This window comes from Halyomorpha halys, unplaced genomic scaffold (genome assembly GCF_000696795.3).
Source record: "Halyomorpha halys isolate HHAL.00 unplaced genomic scaffold, Hhal_1.1 Scaffold710.1, whole genome shotgun sequence".
In the NCBI taxonomy this organism is placed as follows: Eukaryota; Metazoa; Arthropoda; class Insecta; order Hemiptera; family Pentatomidae; genus Halyomorpha; species Halyomorpha halys.
This window is the reverse complement of record NW_027104776.1, coordinates 642,112-661,116: the sequence shown is the minus strand read 5'-3', so window position 1 is coordinate 661,116 and position 19,005 is coordinate 642,112. Positions and strand designations below refer to the sequence as shown.

The 19,005-nt window shown below is 28.3% G+C and overlaps 1 protein-coding gene across 2 annotated transcripts in view; it reads left to right on the top strand.

Annotated features, from left to right (window-relative positions):
- Positions 1–19,005, top strand: part of LOC106685562 (organic cation transporter protein) — a 31,212-nt gene that overhangs the window by 5,691 nt on the left and 6,516 nt on the right. For both annotated transcript variants that reach the window (XR_010842807.1, XM_014428316.3), the window contains exons 2-8: positions 13,753–14,002; positions 14,257–14,403; positions 14,640–14,743; positions 15,839–15,993; positions 16,072–16,240; positions 17,052–17,181; positions 17,886–18,072. Coding sequence is in view for 1 of the 2 variants with exons in the window: in XM_014428316.3 (XP_014283802.1) it covers positions 13,763–14,002; positions 14,257–14,403; positions 14,640–14,743; positions 15,839–15,993; positions 16,072–16,240; positions 17,052–17,181; positions 17,886–18,072 (1,132 nt within the window). In the remaining variant the exon portion in view is untranslated. The remainder of the gene's footprint in view (positions 1–13,752; positions 14,003–14,256; positions 14,404–14,639; positions 14,744–15,838; positions 15,994–16,071; positions 16,241–17,051; positions 17,182–17,885; positions 18,073–19,005) is intronic.

Below are 19,005 nucleotides of genomic sequence, written 5' to 3'. Positions count from 1 at the left end.
ACATGTTATTATTAAATATAAATTTGAGTCGGAAAAATAGACGAATACATATATATGTCTACGATTTGAATATATTGAAGATAAAGAAATATTGGAAGATCGCTTATTGACCTTGTGTTATAATGAAAGGAAGATAATCTGGTTGCGGTCAGAGAAAAATAAATAGTAATTAAACTTTTTATATTACGTTGGCTCAATGTAAATAGTTTAATTACTATTTGAGTTTTTCTCATCTTCATCCGGACCACCTTCCTTTTATAAAGAAATATGCTTTTGATAATTTTTAAAAAAATAACCCTATTTGATTACCGTATGTGCCTGGATGTGTGTGTGTATATATATATATATATATATAAAGAAGTTTCTATAGTAAATGATAAGGGAAAAAGATGTGAAATTTTAAATGTTTCAACAATTTCCTGAAGTTTGCCAGTTTACTTAACATTTTTGGATAAGGGGAGCCTTAATAAGTAAGTTTGAGTGTGTGATAAGCTCTTGTATACAAATATACACGAATACAAAAGAACACGTACACAGATATATTATTATACACAGAATATCCTTGTGATTCTATGTGATTATAGTATAGCCAGGAAGAAAAACAGGCAGTTATTTCGCCCCAATTTTTGATTACTTTAATGAAAACTATGTATAATTACTAGTCAAAATTGATGATTCTGCCAAGTATAGGTAGGGGGAATAAAAATGCCGGCTGTTTCAAAACCTTAAAAAAACATTAATTTTTCATTCAGAGCTCTATATCATAAAAACTACCAACAACACTAGAAAACCTAAGAGCACATTATTTAAAGAAGAGTAAATTCGTGAAATATTAGCACTAAAAGAGCTATTTACGTTCAATAGTTCTCGAGACATAGATTTTTAAAGAGGCTGTTTCAAAACCTTGACAAAACATTAATTTTTTATTTGGAGCTCTCTATCTTAAAAACTACCAACGACATTAGAAAATCTAAAAGAACATTAATTAGAGAAGAGTAAATTTTCTGAAATATTAGCCCTAATAGAGCTATTTACGTTCAATAGTTCTCGAGATATAGTTTTTTAAAAAGCAACACTTCATAAAAGTATTGTACAGAACGTACTGAAAGATCAGTAGATAGTGAAAAATCTATGTCTAAAAAACCATTTGACGTACGAATGTCTATTTGCACTCAAATTAAAACTAAATAATTGTATTATAAAGTAGTTTATGACCTTTACCTTCGTATGAATGGTCGTTTTCATGACAATTGCTAAAATAAATTGATTTATAGTTGTTCGGACAATAAGTTTGATTTATGAAAAACTTTATTTCAGAAACCATTGGACGCACAGATGTCTGTCAGTACTCAAATTAAAGCTAGTTAAATTTACTATAAAATATTTTATAACTTTTATCTTTGTAGGAGTACTAGTTTTTATGATATTTGACAAAATTATCTCACAAAATGTTTATTTCTAGTTGTTCCTATAAAATGTTGGATTTTTGAAAAAATATATCTCTAGGCCCATAAGACGCACATATGTCTACCAACACTCAAAATAAAGGAAATCTAACTTACTATAAAGAAGTTTATGACACTTATCTTCGTAGGGATAGTAGTTTTTATGATATTCACATATGAATATGAATTTGGCAAATGAAAATTGGTCCAAGCAACTATAAATCAATTTATTTTAGCAAATTTCATGAAAACTACTACTCCTACGAAAATAAACATCCTAGACTACTGTATAATTCATTAAACTAGCTTTAATTTGAGTGCTAATAGGCATCTGTATGTTAAATGGTTTTTTTGAAGATATAGATTTTTCAAAATAAATTCACTAACTACTGATGTTTTAGTACGTTCTGTACAACATGTTTATGAAATGTTGCTTTTTAAAAAGCTATATCTCGAGAACTATTGGACGTAAATAGCTCTATTAGGGCTTACATTTTAGCAAATTTACTCTACTTTAAATGATGTTCTTTTAGATTTTCTAGTAATTATACATAGTTTTCATTGAAGTCATCAAAAATTGGGGTGAAACAACTGCTTTTTTTCACCTCTCGGGCTCTTGTACTATGTACACACGGATACAAAAGGAAACGCACAGAGATATATTATTATATACAGAATATCCTTGTGATACTATGTAATTATGAGATGATTGTTATCTAGGATCGCCGACCCAAATGTTGATATGAGAGTTGAAGGCTATTTTTATTGACAATAGACTGAAAAATAAATTAACAAAATACTTCGACCCAATTTACATTTATTAAAAATAAATACAAATTTTATCCTGGTCTGTTTTCTGCAGTTATTGTATATTTTAATAAATTTATATAAATCTACTCTTTTTGGAACGAATAAAAATGAAAAAAAGAAGAATCCAATAAGAATTTTTATATTTCACGTTGTATTATATTTTTATCAAACCTGGTCTTTCTGTGTCGAATCTGCTAATAGCATGTAGCTATGTTACATGTACAGGATTACAAGTATAAATTTATATAATATATTATAATTGTATATAACACCTCGGCGAATAAAATAAAAAAATATAAAATAACTAACACCACTCATTTATAAATATTTTATTAACATATAAAAACAAACATAAAGAATTTTAGTCACTAATGTCCGTGTATAGAATATATTGTATTTATTTTTGTTATATTATATTTAATTATATATACATTTATGTATAAGAGGTGACGACATCCTTAACACTTTTCTAGTTAATTTTAAAGGGAATTTCGTTATGTGAAAACCTAAGAGCACATTATTTAAAGAAGAGTAAATTTGTGAAATATTAGCCCTAATAGAGCTATTTACGTCCAATAGTTCTCGAGATATAGCTTCTTTTAAAAAACAACATTTCATAAACATGTACTGAAAGATTAATAGTTAGTTAATTTATTTTGAGAAATCTATATCTCAGGAGCTATGTGAAGTAGAGATGTCTATTAGCAATCAAATTAAAGCTAGTTTAATTTACTACAACGTGGCTTATGACATTTACCTTCATAGGAGTAGTAATTTTCATGATAATTGCTAAAATAAGTTATAAATAAAGGAAATTTAACTTACTATAAAGTAGTTTATGACACTTATCTTCGTAGGGATAATAGTTTTTATGATATTATGAATATAAATTTGGCAAATGAAAATTTGTCCGAACAACTATAAATCAATTTATTATAGCACATTTCATAAAAACTACTACTCCTACGAAAATAAACGTCATAAACTACTTCATAGGTCATTAAACTAGCTTTAATTTGAGTTCTAATAGACATCTGTACGTCAAATAGTTTTTGAGATATAGATACTTCAAAATAAATTCACTAACTACTGATCTTTCAGTACGTCCTAAACAACATTTTTATGAAATGTTGATTTTTAAATAGCTATATCTCGAGAACTATTGGACGTAATCAGGCCTATTAGAGCTTACATTTTAGCATATTTACTCTACTTTAAATGATGCTCTCTTAGATTTTCTATTGTTGTTGGTAGTTGTAAAGTATAGAGCTCCGAATAAAAAATTTAAATAATATACGACTCCAGAGTAACCAACCCTTGGCTGGTGGGCTCAGTGAAAATACTGACAGACTAAATAATGGGTACTCTGTCTCACAATTGCTTGCAATAATTAGAACTACTAAAATAATTCATTTTCGAAACTTCTATTTTAATTTAATTTAACTATAATCAGTTGACGCTTATAATTTACCAGAAGAAATAGGAATTCTTACGGAACGTCAGTACTTTATAGTACAAGAGCCCAAGAGGAGAAAAAAGGCAGATATTTCACTCCAATTTTTTATTAATTAATTGAAAACTATGTATAATTACTAGTCAAAATTGATAAGTCTGCCAAGTATAGGTTGGGGTAATAAAAAATGGCGGCTGTCTCAAAACCTTAAAAATAATTAATTTTTTATTCGGAGCTCTATATTTTTACAACTATCAACAACAATAGAAAATCTAAGAGAGCATCATTAAAAGTAGAGTAAATATGCTAAATTGTAAGCCCTAATAGAGCTATTTACGTTCAATAGTTCTCGAGATATAGCTATTTAAAAAGGAACATTTCATAAAAATGTATAAAACGTACTGAAAGATCAGTAGTTAGTGAATTTATTTTGAAATATCTATATCTCAAAAACTATGTCTATTAGAACTCAAATTAAAGCTAGTTTAATGAGCTATGAAGTAGCTTATGACGTTTATTTTCGTAGGAGTTGTAGTTTTTATGAAATGTGCTATAATAAATTGATTTATAGTTGTTCGGACAAATTTGCATTTGCCAAATTTATATTTATATGCGAATATCATAAAAACTGTTACCCCTACGAAGATAAGTGTCATAAAATACATTATAGTAAGTTAAATTTCCTTTATTTATAACTTATTTTAGCAATTATCATGAAAATTACAACTCCTATGAAGGTAAAGGTCATAAGCTACGTTGTAGTAAATTAAACTAGCTTTAATTTGATTGCTAATAGACATCTCTACTTCACATCGTTCCTGAGATATAGATTTCTCAAAATAAATTAACTAACTATTAATCTCTTAGTACGTCCCATACAACATTCTTATGAAATGTTGCTCTTTAAACAGCTATATCTCGAGAACTATTGGATGTAAACAGCTCTATTAGGGCTAATATTTCAGCAAATTTATTCTCCTTTAAATAATGTTCTTTTAGATTTTCTAGTGTTGTTGGTAGTTTTTAAGATATAGAGCTCCGATTGAAAAATTAATGTTTTTTTAAGGTTTTGAAACAGCCTCCATTTTTTATTCCCCCTGTCTATACTTGGCAGACTCATCAGTTTTGACTAATAATTATACATCGTTTTCATTAAAGTAATCAAAAATTGGGGTGAGATAACTGACTTTTTTTCTTCCCGGTTCTTGTACTATTTAATTCGGTATATGTAGTTTTATTTTACCCTCCCCTTTTAAATATATTGTAATTAAATATATCAATAATCCAAAGCCTTAAAATAAATAATAAAATATCATATCTTGACCGTGAGGGCAGACTTGTTGCTATTTTTATCTTTTTGAAGGGATTTATCCTTCATTGGCTGTACAACAAACTGGGACACTAAGCGCTATACGGCTAAACGGCTCAAATGATTTTCTGAAAGTTTTTTTTAGTAAATAGTAAATATGCTCTTAGTAAATAAAGTCTTCTTAACTTTTTCTGTATCGAATAAATACCAAAAAAAAAAAAAAAAAAAAAAGGTTAAGCATTTTTTTTTCTTTATTTGCGTATAATTCTAAAAATAAACATTTTATGGGAAGTTATGTATACAATATTTTGAAAGATGATTGAAGTCTCCTACAAAATATAGAAAACAAAAATAGTAATAGTTATTATCCATTATGAAGAACTAACTTCAATTGCATGGTAGTATTATATTGTTTTAATAATTAACGAATAATCTATAAAAGTCTTGGGAATTTATATGTTCTATTCAGCTAAGTTGTTAGTTAAGTATGAAATATATTATAATTACAATAAATTTCTTGAGGTTAAAAATTTCCAATTCGAATACATTTTATTTTAAATAATCATGATTATTTAAAATAAAATATATTCAAATTGGAAGTTTTCAACCTCAAAAAATTTATTGTAATTCACTTACCAGACTTCCTAAAAAGAAAATTCGAAATATATTACAGATATAGGAAGAGCAACTTAAAAAACACATTTGATGTTGAATTTATTTTCTTCAGCATTGAGCTTCGTGCTTATATTAGGAGTATTAATGATATTGTGTTAAATGTTTTACTATGTTAAATATTATAAGCATTGGATTGTGAGCCCTATTTAAAGTCATGACTTTATATAAGAGCTCCTAGCGGATTTTCTGAGCAGTTTGTTTTATTACATTTCCTTCCAAAACTTCATGTTATTGTTTGATTTTAAGTTTTGATTAAAGTAATTTATTATAATATGCCTAAATTAAGTGAAAAGGTGAAGTTGTGTGAAAGTTTGTCTACCTTGTTGATCTTCTAACTTGTGAGAGTCAAGAGAATCAAGATGAGGTAATTGATAACTGTCATTACATTATTATTATTGTCATCCATTGCTTTATTAGGCATAAAAACATCCAAAACAATACTAACACAAACTACAAGCAAGTAACCTAACACAACAAACAAAACGGGGACGGGCTCAGCTGGTCTGTTGCGTGACGTCAATCTCCATTTAGCAGATCCATTAACAGACTCTCAACCATGTTATATCTTAACATGCTAAAAGAAGGAAATATTTCTCAATTTAACATGACTTTTCCCGTTTAAAACGGTTAAATTGAAGATCATGAATACCCTAATTATTTAACTTTTAAAATATAGTGAATGGACAAGCACTTTGTGATCTGAAAGTCCTAACAAGCCGATAAGAAAAAAAATTAAACATATAAAATTCAAGTTGACTCAAAGTTGGCTTTGATATTTTTGCCTGAATATGTGCAGTAGGAAATAAACATTGGATAATGTATTGTGGCAAAGTTTATTTTCAAGGTCTATTATAATTATGGTAGTATTTGAATATAAAATATTGAAATTAAACCTATCACTTATCTTTTAAGTGATTAAGAATTTTATTTTATCTCATATCTTCATTAATATTATTATTTTTATAGGTATAAAATATCTTCATGAACGATAGGATTAAACCTTATCAATATTTTTTTAATAACATTGAAGATTAAAATATTTAAATTAATATTCATTTTAAAATGGACCAATGAACGATTTTATTCATACTATACTAAGAGTAACATGTTAATTGTGATGAAGACGACAAAGAAAAAAAAAAAAAAAAAAATTGGTGAAATAAACCAGGTGAAAATTAACGGAACAATTTGTAGAGGAATTAGACAAGGTAAAATTTAAAATTTCCTAACAATTTTGACCGGATTTCTTAAATGTTATTTTAATTTTCTAGTTGGAAGTTAGTCCGTGTGGCAGACAAGATACGGGATACTATTTGTTAGTTACCAACGTTTGAAAAGCTTCAAGGGTTAAATGTGAACCAGTTACGAGTATCGTAAAATATGATAAAACTATAACAATGTGCCTAAAAAGTTGTAAAAAAAATGATACATAAAACAAAAAGAATATATTTCTATTTCCTTTTTTTGTATTCATTTTTTATATATATCATCTTTCATTAAACTTTTTATTTATATTCTTATAATCTTATTATATTTTAAAAGGTTCCTGTTTTGTTCCCATTCAGTCTTGATTAAGCCCTGCTAAATAGGAAGTGTTGTTTACAAATAAATAAATTTTCCAAAAAATTGTTGAATATCAGATTACAACTTTAATGGGAGAAAAAACTCGAAGCGTGATTGTTGAATTGTTATTTTAATTAAATGAAATAATTATTAAATTGTCTGAAGACCTCACTATGTATAAAGCTTAAAATATTAAATTTTCCCAACTCTTTTTTAGTATAAATTATTTAAATTTTCCTGACTCTTTTGGAATTGAACTTTCCTCTTACCTTTTACGAATGTTAGCACTTGGCAAGCAATAATTTTTTTTATTGAAACAACAATATATCTGTAAAATGTTAATTTTTAACCTCAGAGATGTAGGTATTTGTTTTTTATTTTAGGAAGGCTTCGAGTTAAACGTCAAATCACAATTTTAGCAGTTCAATATATATGATTCATATTCTCAAAATTTTCAACTTTTTTTAGATCTTTAAATTATAGGGATGGAGGAGGGGGTAACACACAGCGAAATCCCTGAGTATTATGAGTCAAATTAGATATTAAAAATAGTTGATTCTTAAAAAAATAATTAATATTTTTTATTATCATTTTAATCATTTTCGACCTTTTAAAGTTTTCTAACTGTAGGAATTTATGTATATTTGTTTTTCTCTATGTTGGTTGTACTGGACATTTTCTTATGTTTTCACTTTGTATTTATTTTAATTTAAAATTCTTTATATATGTATATATATATATATATATAAACATATATAATTCTTTTTGTTTGATTTGTGTATTTGAAATGTTAAATAAAAATATACACGGCAAAATGCTATCAAATAAAAAGATTTTGTATTGCCTACAACTTCGGTAAACAGAAATAAACACAAGAGGTTAACTATATTGAGTTTAACTTGCCATTGTTCTAATTGTTAGGGTTTAATTATCGTTAACCTTCCTCATCTTAAGAGTAGTTTACTTAATCCATTAGTGAAACTAACAGAACAATAAAAGTGGCCGTGTAATGGATGATATCAAGATAGCCATCAGCCCTGGACCTTCCTGATACAGACAAGGTAGATACGATATTATCAGCTATTGCTGATTGTTCCCAGCATTTTATTTCAGAGATACTTTATCACTCGTTTGATTCCGATCTATTCAAGTGAAAAGTTTCTTTGACAAAACTGGTTGATTAGCAAAACTTTATTTTAAAAACTAATAATTAATTAATTATTCCTCCATGTTGCATTTCTTACTACAAATATGACAACCATCTTACCAGTTTTTCATTTCTTGGCACATATATCCTCAGCTTGCATATAAATGTGATCGACTGATATTTTTACAAAGATGAGGTTTTATATTATTTACATGTACCTAAATCTACGTTTCATTATTGACGAAATTGTTGAATTATCAATAATTATAGACATTTTAAACAATTAAATCAGTTCTGAAGCGTTGATCTGTTTCAGACACGGGTGGATTCAATTCTCACCTTGGCAAATTTTACTCCTATCCAATCATACATAAAACTACGTATGCATTCTTAATTCAACGCATGTATTCCTCTGGTGAAAATCAACTTTTGTTTCGTGAGCAGGGACTGAAAATTAATAATAGTTTTTCTTTCAAAAGTTAATTAAGATATTAATGAATTGTGGATTAAAATTTCATTAAATTAATTTTAATAAAAGTTCTAAATTTTACTACTAATCAAAAACCAACTTCCTTGAATATCGTTTGAAAAGCTATCTTTGAGGGACTAACTTTAAGCACATTAGGCATATTGTTATTATGGAACAATTATTAATATTTATTTAATATTATAATTATTAAAATTAAATAGAATTTAACCCCACTCATTAGCTATACATATATAATCTTGTCACTAAATATTAATTTCTTATAAAAGCTACAAATTAATTGTTATTTTTTAAAGAATTAGAATATAATTAACCCTAAAACATTTTAATTTTCAATTCAAAATTAATCTTATAAATCTCAATTTTACTGACTTTTAGAATGGTTTCTAAACCAAAAGATTTTTAAAAAAATAATTATTAACTAAGATTAATGAAAATATTTTATTCAATTTTTAATTAACTTTTATATAATTCTCCCTGAATAATTTCTCAAGCTTAGTGGAGAAAAAACTTGACATTGCTTAATATACATAAAACGGGAAACACGAACAAATTAAATTTATTGTTTTAGAAATATGCAAATTTTATCTTAGCACATTTCTTATCCAGAAGAATTTGTGGTCCTACTGTTGAATGGTGTGTAGAAGGAAATTTAAGTCGGATCATGTTTAAAACTAGTACCCAAGGTAATTTCGGAATGGGAAGTGAAAGGAAGATCAAGAATAGAAAATAATGATGAAATAAACGAAAGCCTAGCAAGACAAACTAGAAAAAATAAATATTGACAAAACAAAATTGAAATCAAAATGAAATTTGAATTAAATTAACAACAAGCCTGACCTGAGTGCTTGGAAGGTTATAAATAGTTTGTTTATATGATAGTGATAGTGTTGATTAATCGAAAATTAAAAATGTTAAATAATAATGAAGTTTTGAAAAAATAGGTAACTAAACATAAGGTTACTAATAATAAATATGTCTCTTTAATAATTGACTTTTTCATTGGGTGATTTTGATTTATAATTAATGACCTGGGCAGAATAGCCTGAAAAACATTTTTAAATTTTTGATGTGAGGTGAGAATTTATATTTGAAGGTATGTTATATTATTAGTAATAATGTTGTTATAATTGTTACAAATGAATGTATGATAAGCTGTTAAATGTTTAGATTGTCCTTGAAGATGGCCGATTTGGCCAAAACGTTGGACTATTGATATAATAGTGTTGAGACTAAACGAGGATACCATTTGATTTATTTAATAAATTTTAATCTTACGATAAGTAAGCCTAGCCAGGTATACAATAATAATTATAAACATTAGTAACATACAACATAAGAACATGATTTTTTGGTTCTTGTATCTTTTTGTTTTTTTCCTTTTTCTCCTCCTCCCCCCCTCTTATTTTCTCTTTTTCATATTTTTTTAAAATAACAATTTGATAAAAAAAATGTAATGTTGACTATCGTTACTTCATAACAGACATTTTTTCTGTTATTATTTTTAGAATTGATACTTTGTTAATATATACCTTTCAAAAAAATTATTAATAGTTGGTTTCGAAATCTTCACATTTCACATCATTCAGGATGGATTGGCTTGTTGAATATTTTGAATCATAATAGTAGGTTCCTCTTGATGTACCACAAGAAATACTTCCTTAATTCTTCCACGAAACACGAAAGATAAATATTTTCCTGGTTTAACTCGCTCCTTTTGACGTTTGATTGATATAGACGTGCTGCTAATTATCTTTTTCTGCCTTAACGATGGTTAGCGTTATACTAATGTAACATCAATGCCTTGAACAACTTTTTTAATTACCTCTTTAAAAATTATTGCTTTTTTTTTCAATGATGGCATACCCTAACGGATGGTTATGGCTGAAGATATTTGTTTCCTTCCTTTAAAACTCAATAGTCCATCTAGTACAAGAGCCGGGAAGAAAAACAGGCAGTTACCTCACCCCAATTTTTGATTACTTTAATGAAAACTATGTATAATTACTAGTCAAAATTGATGAGTCTGCCAAGTATAGGTAGGGGGAATAAAAAATGGCGGCTGTTTCAAAACCTTAAAAATAATTTATTTTTCATTCGGAGCTGTATATCTTTAAAACTTCCAACAACAATAGAAAATCTAAGAGAACATCATTTAAAGTAGAGTAAATTTTCTAAACTATAAGTCCTAATGGAGCTATTTACGTTTAATTGTTCTCGAGATACAGCTTTTTAAAAAGCAATATTTCATAAAAGTATTGTTTAGGACGTATTGAAAGATCAGTAGTTAGTGAATTTATTTTGAAATATCTATATCTCAAAAACCATTTGACGTGCAGATGTCTATCAGCACTCAAATTAAAGCTAGTTTAATGAGCTATGAAGTAGTTTATGACGTTTATTTTCGTAGGAATTGTAGTTTTCATGAAATGTGCTATAATAAATTGATTTATTGTTGTTCGGACAAATTTTCATTTGCCAAGTTTATATTCATATGCGAATATCATAAAAACTATTACACCTACGAAGATAAATGTCATAAACTACTTCATAGTAAGTTAAATTTCCTCTATTTTGAGTGTTGGCAGACATATGTGCGTCTTATGGACCTAGAGATATGTTTTTTCAAAAATCCAACATTTTATACGAACAACTAGAAATTAACATTCTGTGAGTTTATTTTGTTAAATATCATAAAAACTACTACTTCTACAGAGTTAAACATTATTAAATATTTTATAGTTTTATAATGTGTTTTATAGTATCAATTTATTTTATATATATTACATATTTATACATACACATATATGCTCCCTCTAAACGAAATCCTGCAATGCTTGTATCACTCCATTTTTATATTCCATCTAATTTCCTTAATATGGTTTTATGTAAATACAGTTATAAATTTTAAAAATGTGTTTACTTGTCAGCATTATGATAAAATATTGTTTTTTAATTTAACATAACCAACATTTTTTTTAACTATTCAGTTGACAGTTATCATGAATTATTTCTAACATCGGCTATATAACAATTTAGCATTAAATGAATGATTCAAAGCCAGAATTAAATTAAACTGTTACATTTCTGTCATACTTTTGCTACAATAAATATTATTAAAAGTACTTTACCAAAAACTGTTAAAATTTGAGTTAGTCAATCTATCAATGGAAATGCTCATTTGGAAAGTTAGTACAGGGAAATATACCCACTGTGAATAATGTAGAATTATGTTGTTTTTTTTTAATAACTCTAGATTTGCGGACTAATAATTTATTCACATTAACTTTTTTTTTTGTGGCACCCATCTTAAAGATAGAGACGTTAGAACCATGTAATATTTGTTTTACGAAAATATTCATAAAACCATAAAAGCAATTATTATTTTATTTTTTTTAATAACTCTGTTTCATCAGCCAATCAACCTGAAGTCTATCCAATCAGGTTCCTTAATGTTATTTGTTTTAAAATTCCTTCAATCAGTTACTTTATTTCTTTATTACTTCTAAACGGTAGTCTACAGGCTATAAAAATAAAAATAAATTGTTAATTCACCTCAATAATTTTTATACTACTGAAAGAACCACATTGGCGGAACTGCCAGCATCCCGAATTCGATAAAATATTCAAAATAAAATACTGGTTGCCCTTGAATCTTTCATCCGGAGAATCTTGAAACAAACAAGAAAAAAGTACAGTAGAAAGAAATAATACAAAAAACAAAAGGTTCGCTGGGAAATAATGATTACAGCGTACCGGTTAAGACGGGCTACCGCAAAAGTAAATAACACCATCATTTCTGATGCGTATTTAGATTTTTATGATCAATTTAAATATAAAAATCACAAAAAAAATAACTTGTTTATATACTTAATGTAACATGTGGACATCCAACTTATGTTCGAGTCTAGATATAGGTGAAGATAAACATTTTGAACCGTCAATGGTTACTGGCCTATGGATCAAAACAGACAGAATTATGAATTAGTAAGTTAATGAAAATTAAGTGAAAAAATTGCTGTCACACTTTTAAAATTTCTATTTTGAAAAATAATTGGAAATGTTGCTAAGAAAAATGCAGTAACTAGTAATTTGTTTATTATATAATATAAATTACGTATTTATGTACGTTAAAGATTTAGGAAAAAAAATAATAATTTATGAAATGATTTTTATAACTTTTCATTTATACTTAGGACGTGTGATTAAACTTCCATTATCTTCAGAATATTTTCAGGTCAAATATTACGTTTTTCTCAATGAAGGTAGTACAGAAGATATAATTTGATTTCCATTACAAAATATATATATTTCTAAAAATGTTAATACAAGTTGTAATTGGCAGTTTTTACTCTATATTTTTAAATAATTAGATGGACAATTATTAAAGATCCTTGACTGCAGATTTAAATTGCAAAAGACTATTGTTGAGCACGTATTGTTTTTCTTTCATTATATTAGTAATGAATATTTTATAAATGAAGCTGATCAATTTGACAAAACAAAACAGATTCATCAATAAATGTATAACAGTGTTTAATCATAAATTTCTTAATTTGCTGGTGTTCCTCAAGGTTAGTTGTTAAGTCCCATCTATTCCATTTCACTTTCCAATACTAACAGTGTTCTCTCCACGTTTGCTCATGACACATTCGTTCTACCATTGAATAACTGCTGTTGTTTCCTAGTCGATTTCCGATGATTCTCCGAAGCTTCTAAAAAAGGATTTGGTCCAGGCTCTGTTTATAATCGTACAGCTATAGGAGTGCTTTCAATGAGTAGTTTATTCACTAGTTACTGTTATATCTTATGATCATATAGTTCATTAATATATTGTATTTTTAAAAACCCTTTCTTGTTTAGATATTGAGCCATGACGGAGGATTCAAGTGACAAAGAGACAAGACGAGACCCTTTGATTGAATGCATCGGGGAATTCGGGAGGTGGCAACTCCTGATGACCTTCTTACTGTCAATGGTCAACTTGCCATGCACATTTCACCTGTACGCACCAACCTTCTTGGCGGCAGAGCCTGAAGCAAGTTGCTCCAAGCCACTGGGCAGTCGCTTTGATGACGGGCAATGGCAAAACCTCAGCCAAGTATTCTCATCGGTAGGTATGTTAGTGAAAAAGGATATTTTGTCATAAATCACTAGCTATTCGAGTATTGAAATGAAATGAACGAGATTCATCGAGGGAGGGATAATACTAGTATATTTCTCAATTAATTATATTTTGGACCATTTATGAAGTTAGCGTTTCTAATTTCAAACTTAAGGAACGTGATATTCTCTCATTCTGAAGGCAAACGTAACTTATTTATGAAATGATGTACTATTATAACCTGTTTTCTTACCTGTTTCCAGAATGGTATCAGGGACATCTGCAGGATAAGGAACTTAGACTACTCATTATCGTTCAGTGATCTCAGCCTGATGCAGGACAACGGTACCGTGCCTTGCGAATCATGGGATTTCGAATATTCTCAGTTCGGCACCACCATTATCACCGAGGTTATTATTTAGCATAATTAATTTATTTATCCCAAAATATATTGATTTAAAATGTAATGGGTCATATACATGCACAAGATTATACATAAATTAAAAATGACTTTTTTATTGCAAATTACAAACAGAAAACTTACCTCTATTCTCAATCTTTACAAAACATCAAACAAATTTTAGATAAAGTATTTTAATATCATTTCAGAGCTGTATTGCTAATATTTATCTGTACGATTTCAAAGTGGAACCTGGTTTGCGATAGATCCTACCTGCGTCAATTGGCTGAGCTGTTGTTCTTAGTGGGAGTAGCTGTTGGAGGTTTCGTCAGTGGTCTCATTTCTGACAGGTGACTATTTTGAGTTGAATTTCATATCATTATGTGTATATTAATGATCTGGTATTGATATACTATATTACTTAATATTATACTATATTACTTTCTCACTAAAGGGACCACTACAGTGTCGGAATGACAGTCAACGATCAAAAACTAAACTGATTTGAATCATGAAGGCCCCAACATTACCTACTCGACTGATGCTTACTTGTATATGAAAAATCGAATAGTAAGGACTTTATGCAATGCTTCTTTCGATTCACAAGGAACAGAAAGCTTTCTTGCACATTCTTGTGACATTTTCACGAGAAAATGAAGTGAATCACATTATATGAAGGAAACACTCACAGGCTCCCAAATTTTTTCTGTACCTTATCCACTTTAAATTTTGAATGGTCCGATTTAAAAATTTCCATCAGTATGATGCCTATGAGGTCTGAACGCCCATCTTTGGCAGATGGGTCATTGTCATTCCAACTGACCGTGTAGAGGTTCCTTATGGAAAAATGGGAAGCTCTGTATTCATTTAATGGCCAATCATGAGCAACAAAGTTAAGGATTATTTTTTTTATAATAAAATATATTTTTGTAACGATTTATGTACCAAAGCCAGGCTAATCTTTATATCAACATATTAATGTATAATATATATAAACATAACAAATTAATGCCCCATTCAATGCTGTAATGAACATATTAACTATTTCATTATTTTATATTTTTATTATTTTGAAAGTATATCAGAGAAGTGAATTTTATTATCATTCTTGCTAACATCGAGAAGTATAGTGGGCGCATACTCAATAATTCGCGATGAGAAAATTGGCATACCATTGTTGTAGGTTATGGATCTGTCACTTATTTGTGCCCGACCCTAACTAAAAAGGATTCGGTGGTGGTTGTTATCTTTAGGATTTCAACAGTTATGATAGAAAGAAGCCAGCAGAAGTACGGTACCTGTGATCCAATTAAAACATTAATAATAATAGTTTATTGTTACTAATAATAAATGAGTACACGCACACTCTCCGTTTGGAGTGACCCTTGTTTACATTTATCTTTTTATTTTTATTATATTCACATCATGTATTTATCTTATTCTAGATTTGGTAGGAAGCAAACATTGATGGTGTCATTGCTTGCTCAGATCTTGATAGGAATGGCTATTGCTTATGCCCCTTGGTTTCCACTCTACCTTGCTTTGCGAACTCTTCTAGGATTCTTCTGTGTCAGTGTCGTTTTCTCTGGATTTGTTTTATGTAAGTAGATTTCCCTAAAATTATATATATTTTTGTATTTTTTTTTTTTTTAATATTCATCTAACTAGACATTTACAGGTATGGAACTGGTTGGTGGAAAATGGCTTACAATTTCAGGTGTATCCTATGGGCTACCAGTTCCTGTGGCCTACATAATCATTTCTGGGCTTGCGTACATGATTAGAGATTGGCGGCAGCTTCAATTAGCTATCACCTTGCCCTCCTTGGCATTCCTACCTCTTTGGTGGTACGTCCTTTTTTTTGTTTTGATTTGATTTTTTACCTTAACGAACTTCCCTTTTGAGATTATTGGTCAATTGCATTATTACCATTTTTGTTTGATAGTTGTCTAGATCGTTCTGGAAACTAAACTGTATCCCTTATAATTGTTATTCATGTTCCATACATTCCTTATTTATTTATTTTTTTAATATTCATATTAACGTCTAGCTCATTCCTTTTATCTTAAGAAAAAATGACGCCATAAAACACATTTCAATGGTATCAAAATTATTTTAGCGTGAATATTGAAATGTATTCAGCCAATTTAATGATCGGATTGCATAGTTTTTTTTTTAGATTGATGTTGAATTCGACTCAGAATTTTTATTTAACCTTAAATGATTAAGTTTGAATCCTTGAATATTTCTTGCAATAGTATCTACTACAATGATCCCAAGATACTATAAGTTATTATAATAATAATAATCAAATTGATATTAACATTTAATATAATAAACACCAAATCTCTGAAGTGTCAAAAGAATATATCTCTTTCACTTTATATTAAATTGAGCTAGCCATAAATTATTCTTACATAATGAATTATTTACTAACTTATTATAAATAAAGTAAGAAATTTCAATATTTAAAACAATAAAACTTTTTTTTTTCTACATTACTGTTACTATATTTTATAATGATATTACTCAATTTATTAGTTGTTAATAATTTTTTTTAAAAATCAACTTCGAGTTCAATAAAGTCAAACACACTGAATAAAGTTTACTAATTACTACAATACATAATATCAATATTCAGCTTAAATTTTGTAACAGGGTGTTTCCGGAATCACCAAGATGGTTATTGGCTATGCGTGAAAATGAACAGGCGATTACCATCTTAAAGAAAGCAGCTAACTTCAATGGCAAGCAATTACCAGATAATTTTGACAAAATAATCAATCAGGTAGCATTTTTTGTTTAAAAGTTAAGCTATTAATTGTAGAGAAATAAAGAAAGGAATAAATTTGATGCCTGATACCTCAGTTTAATTTGATTATTCTAAGGGTCATTTAGTAATAAGATGAAAGTATCTGATTCATATTGCTTGATAGATTTAAGATGATTTATTTTCGATTATAGCAATCAACTGATTTATTTTCTAAAATATCATAAAATTGAAGGCTTCAAAAACTTGAAGTAAAGAACTTTAGTAACTACTGTTAATTTTAAATTTTGAAAATATGTGCTGGGTGCTCCCTTCATTCTAGGTTTTAATTTAGTGAAAACTTTATTGAGGATTGGTTCAGATATTTTCAGGCACACCTTTAAAGTTTCGAAAATCCTTTTTTGCTGATTATATAATCCTATAGTGATATTCTATTTTATTTCGCTAACATGGTAGAAAACACCATTATACAATTTCTTAATCATGAGAACAAGTTGTTTTATTAGTTATGGGCCAGAAATCATTAAAACAAGATTGTGTGAATTGGGAAGTTAGTCGAACTGAAAGAAAGTTTAGTTTGTTCCAAAAAAAAAAAATGACAATTAGCAGTATTCAGATTTATATTTATATATAGATTTATATCGTATAATAAAAACATTAATTCTTGTTTTTCATTATAATACTTATATGACTAATGACTATTGTCTTTTATGTCATTACAGGACATAGCTATTAATGGTGAGGAGCCTCCAAATGTGAGCGTAATGGATTTGTTTCGAACAAGCTACATGAGGCGATTAACATCTCTCCTTTATGTTGCATGTTTCTGTGCTGTAATAATTTATTTTGGTCTTGTCCTGAATTTGGCCAATCTAGGAGGAGACATCTATGTTAATTCGGTTATATCAGGTAATTGTAATGCATTAGTATTCAGTTAGTTTTTATTTTATTGCATCAAAAGTTTGTAATTATGTTAGCAAGAGTAAACTTTCATTCATTTTTAATACATTATATTGCTTTATAACATTGCTACTGATGTTTTTTTTCCATTTCCAAAATATATTTTTAAAACAGACAATTACTATACTTTACATAAAAAACTATTTTGTTTATGAAGTAAATATTTTTTACTATTATATAAAAGCAATTACTTCATATTTTATAAATATAATTAACGTCACATACTACAATTACCCTGACCTGGACCATGAAAGATGATCAATGGATAGATCTTCTGGTTACAGAAATGGATTACTGGCGATGAGCAGAAGGAATATAAAGAAAGGATAAAGTAAGGAATGAGATGGAAGTTGAAAACCATTCTAGATAAGATTGAGGAAAAACGCCTGAAGTGGTATGGACATTTAGAAAAAAAATGGTTGAAGGACGATTACCAAGGGAGGTACCTATTTGGACAATTAATAGTAGAATAGGTCGAGGTTTACCTAAGAAAACCTGGGACAAAAAAATAGAAGAATCCTTAATAAGGACACTGCCTAAGAGAGTGGTGGGCCTTGAACGGGAGGAGGGGCTCTGGAAGGAAGCTGTACAAAATTTAGGTGAAGGAAACCCGCTGCTTGAGTGGAAAATCCTAAATAAATATAAAATCTAAAATAAAATACTTTGCTAAGAACCTCATTATTTCATTCATTCCTCCTATTTGTATACATTATAAAATATATATTTTATATATAGGGAAATGGTCAGGGTTGCGGTCAATAGTGAAACAAAAATAGTTTACAACTATTTATTTTCCAACGTTTCGCCCCACTTTGCAGGGCTTCATCAGGGCTGTCCAAATAAATAAGTTGAACAGCAACTTATTTTCTTATTTTCTGTTCA